General features: G+C 34.6%; 1 protein-coding gene across 1 annotated transcript; it reads right to left on the reverse strand.

The window, feature by feature from the left end:
- Positions 1-554: 554 nt before the first annotated feature.
- Positions 555-3,360, reverse strand: LOC100787216 (protein kinase PINOID 2). The gene is made up of 3 exons (XM_006578378.4): positions 2,674-3,360; positions 1,546-1,883; positions 555-1,387 (listed from the first exon to the last, which is right to left on the reverse strand). The coding sequence occupies exons 1-3, from the start codon at positions 3,237-3,239 to the stop codon at positions 825-827; spliced, it is 1,467 nt and encodes a 488-aa protein (XP_006578441.1). The 5' UTR covers positions 3,240-3,360; the 3' UTR covers positions 555-824.
- Positions 3,361-4,660: the final 1,300 nt, after the last annotated feature.

Raw genomic sequence — 4,660 nt, forward strand, 5'->3', positions numbered from 1 at the left:
ACACCTTTACAGTCACTTTGTTCCTTTCTCTTTTCTCATCATTACTCTAACCAATACAAGTTCGAAAATCTTCTGCAGTTTTAACATTAAAAAATCCGTAGACATTCATTTGTTAATTAAACCTGATTTGAGAGACGTTACTTTATATTATATATATCCATTTCTCACATTCTAAACGAATAATATGACATGAGTTAGTCATAAACCTGAAATAACTTCTAAAATCTTTATTTATCATTAATGGATGAAAACCATAAATTACATTTTACAATTTATCAAAAAGAAAGAGGAAAAGGATCCCAGAAAAACATTTCTTTTTGTTCCTTTCCCTGTTCGGTGAAAAGGACATGTGAATGCGCAGATATGAAAAGAGCCATATGACAAAAAAGTATACTACTATTTTGTAAAGTAATGTTAAAATAAAGTGTTTTATGCTTTTCTCTGCAATTTTCTCATCAATGAAAAGCGTAATTATTAGGATCACATGACTTCATATAAGCTCTCATGAGAATCACATTAGGACAATTATGGTATCCCTTTCCTTTACACCCATAAACCTCTCAACTACTAATAATTCATTGGTGGAGAAATAACCCCCACATAATTGTAATTAATGAGCAAGGCATAAAAACAAAAGAAATTGGTAAGTTCAATGTATGGTACCTTGATCATATATTAACTTGTAATTCTTTCTCTCCTTGGTAGTGGCTAAAAACAACATGGGAGAAAGAATCACAGAACCCTTAATCTTAATTTCTGTTGTGATGAACACATTTGGGCTAAGCTTGTTTTCCTTAACTATATACACATTTCACTGTTAGAGCTTAAAAGTAATCAAAATGATGAGTAATCTGATATGGTTGATCCTTGTCTTTCTTGCTTAATTTCTGTAACGAAACTCTACTCCTAATCTTGTTCAATTCAGCAGGCACCTCAGGTGGCCTAACTGATCTAATGAGAGCCCAATTCACCCCTTTGAAGAACTCATGCCTCTTGATCTCAACTGAGCCCATGCAGCACCCGATTCTCTTCTTTGGATTCTTCACAAGGAGCTTGCTGATGAGGTCTTGAACCTTCACCATCTCCTCAAACTCCTTGCTAGAACTACTCACTGAAGAGACCCTTGGAAATGCCAAGGGCTGCTTGAGAATGTTCATAAGGGTCTTCTCATTGTTCTCACCCTTGAAGGGTGTTCTCCCATACAACATCTCATACAAAAACACCCCAAAAGTCCACCAATCCACTGCACTCCCATGTCCATTTCCTGAAATCACTTCAGGTGCCAAGTATTCATGGGTTCCCACAAAGGATTTGGACCTTGCATTGATGGGCTCTGCCACTATCTCTGTGTCATGTTCGCCAAGGCCGGACGTGCAATAATCATGGCCTAAAACAAATTTTGAGAGAAATTTTTTTACTTTAAATAAGAGAACCTTTTTGTTAGTTGCCTTTTTCTTAACATATGTGACACTTTTTACTTTATAAAAATTAATAATAAATATTGTTTTGCTGATGAACTTAAATCATAAGTTTTAGTTGTTTTACCTTTGTGCTGACTTTGATCTTCATAAACATCCATATTTTCCCTTATGATTGCTGTTGTGACCACTTTCTTTCTCTTGCTTGAGGCAGAGAAACATGAGTGCATGGGGGCTGCAACACAAGATGGTGCTGAACTCCTTCGGGTCTTGACACTGCTTTCTGAACTGGTTTTGCTTCTCAGCAGCTTCGGAACGACGTCGCATTTGAGGCAGAGATCAAAATCCGAAAGCATAATGTGCCCGTCCTCTCTTATCAGCACATTCTCTGGCTTCAAATCCCTGTACACTATGCCCTTCATGTGGAGATACTCCAGGGCCACTAGTGTCTCAGCTGCATAAAACCTGCAATTTTTTTTCCCATTTACATCTTAGTTAAGAATTGAATAATTAAAACCATACAATATAAAAGCACTTTCCTCCAAAAGTTTTCATAAAAAACGAGGCCTTTTCGTATTAATTTGGGAAAGTGTTTAGCCTTCTAGAAAAGAAGGTAGTCAACTCTGCTTCAAGACTAACAAAACTTTATAAAACATTATTTATATTTTTGAAAAACCTTATTGTTTGTTTTAACCTTGTAAACATTATATAATAAAATGAAATACCAAAGTAAGGATTTGTTTATATAAGAAAAAGAGAAATTTAGGATGTTGTTAATTTCTATTTTAAAAAAGTGTTTCACTCTTAATTTTCTTAAAAAACAAAAACAAAGAAAAAAAAACGTATGCTTTATCCAAACTAAGTTAATGCCTCACTATATGAAACATCACTCCAGGAGATTTACACCCAGAATTAGATCACCAGATACAAGAAGAAAATATAAAAAAAAAATCTTCTAACTATTTTTACTTTTATCTTTAAAATAGTTGTTTAAAAATAATTTTTAAAACTTAACATATATTTTGAATGAAAATTAGGCAATGAATAACATAAAATATTTGGAAAAAAGATTGATGAACACTAATCAAATTAACATATAGAGAGAGAAAGAAAACAAAGAAATGTAATAAGCAATAAGTAATATGATGTAATTAAAAAAATGAAATGTTATATCTAAAAATGTCCATGCATCATTACTCAAAATTATTTTAAATAAATTTTTTGAAAACAAAAAGTGGTAGAAATAATGTCATACTTGGTGGATGAGATGGTGAAGCGTTTCCCTGGTTGGCGTTGGCGCGCAGAGAACAAGTCACCACCGGGGCAAAAGTCCATAACGAAACAAGAGTAATGAGAGGCATCAAACGCAGCGTATAGGGTGGGCAAGAAGGGGTGATCCATCATCGCCAGAATCTGCTTCTCCATCTCCGCTCTTTGCAGCTTCTTCCTTACGGCCAGCGCTTCTCTGTCCACAACCTTCATGGCGTAGTAGAGGCTCTGCGGCCGTCCCACCATGGAGTTTTGTATCTGGCAGAGGTACACGTTCCCGATGTCGCCGCTGCCGAGCCGCCGCAGGAGGCGGAAGTTGTCGAGGCCGATGCCGCCGGTGTCGAGGCGGAGGCGCCGCATGGCCTCCCATGATGCAGACTTTGTGGTGTCAGGGGCGGCGGCGCAGAGGGGGAGGGAGCTGCTGTTGCTGCTGCTGCTGCGGCGGAAGCTGAAGGTGCTGAGCCAGCTGCGGGTGGAGTCGGCGAGGGTTATGGAGGAGCAGGTGCTGTCGTTGTCGGAGGACTCGTCCCTGGTCGTGGAGGCCATGGACATGGTTGTAACATATATGTGTGGAAATGTCTAGATCTTTTTCGTTTTTTTTTTTTGTGATGAGGAGGATGGGAGGTTCAGAGGAGGATTTTATATACATGAACCAAAGTAGCTTTCTCAGTATCACCAACTGTCAGTGACACGTTCTTTTAATGGAATCTTTTAAGTAGATTATTAATATCCATCTACTAAATAAAAGTAATGATGAACCAAATTAAGGATTCGCACACTAATGTATTATCCCACTTCTTTTACATCAGTAGAGTGATAACGATTTATTTAATGAGATAATTTATATTTAATTTTAATGTTATTTAAAATTTCTTTGAATTAATAATAAAAATAATGACATAAAAATATTTATTTATTCTAAACATTTTGTTTTGTCTTGGTAATTAAAATTCTAAACCCTACGATAATCTAAAAAGTTATTACATAGTTTAGGATTTTAATTTTTATTTTGATTTTAGTTTTATAATTTTTTAATTCTTGTTATCAAGTAAAAAAAGAGGATTTCATTGATATAAGAGGATATGGGTATTCAAGGTATCCACCCTTTACAACCAAATATTTTTACAAAAATATGTAATAAAACAAAAAATATTTTTGCAAAAATAAAAATATTTGGTATGCAATCAGCTGACAAATAATACTAACTAATGATGACATAAAAATAACATTAATAACTTATTAACTTATCATGTTATAAAGAGTCTAACATGTAGTCACATTTAAATTTTTTTGGTAAAATATAAGTCATCTTTTAAAATTAGTTGATGATGTCATATTAGTTGATGAAACATTTTAAAACATAATTTATCAGAAAATTACACGTGAATGTCATGTTATATTTCTTGATGGTGTGACAAGTCAATGGATCAACAGTTCTCTTCTCTTATGTAATCAATTAACGTTGATACTTGATAACAAATATTAAAATAAAAATATGACTAAAGCAAACCTATTTTATCGGGACCAAAAATTTATTTAAACTTTTTTTTAATTTATTTAAAAGAGCTATACCTAATAAGTATCCAGATAGGGTGATAAGACACCTATATGGACACCTAGCACAATATACCCTATGAAGTCAAGTATCCTTTCGGTCATAGGCTCACATATTTCGTACAAGTCTCGGTCTTCAACATATACAAGTGATGAATACCATTCGACCACAATTATAGTTAATAAATCCACTTAAAGATAATTAGTTGGTCATAAGCATCTAAACAAGGTTAAAAGACGTATTACCTAACTGGTAATCAGAACACAAAAGCCTAGAGACCTAAGGCTCAATAAGGTCAATATATAAAGGGAAAAACCCCCCAAGTAAACACCATTGTTCATGTGAATATTCCATTGATATCATTTGTATCTCTAAATCGAACCCTTACTTGAGAGTCAAGTGTCTTTTGCAGGTACTC

Source organism: Glycine max, chromosome 4 (assembly GCF_000004515.6).
Source record: "Glycine max cultivar Williams 82 chromosome 4, Glycine_max_v4.0, whole genome shotgun sequence".
NCBI lineage: Eukaryota > Viridiplantae > Streptophyta > Magnoliopsida > Fabales > Fabaceae > Glycine > Glycine max.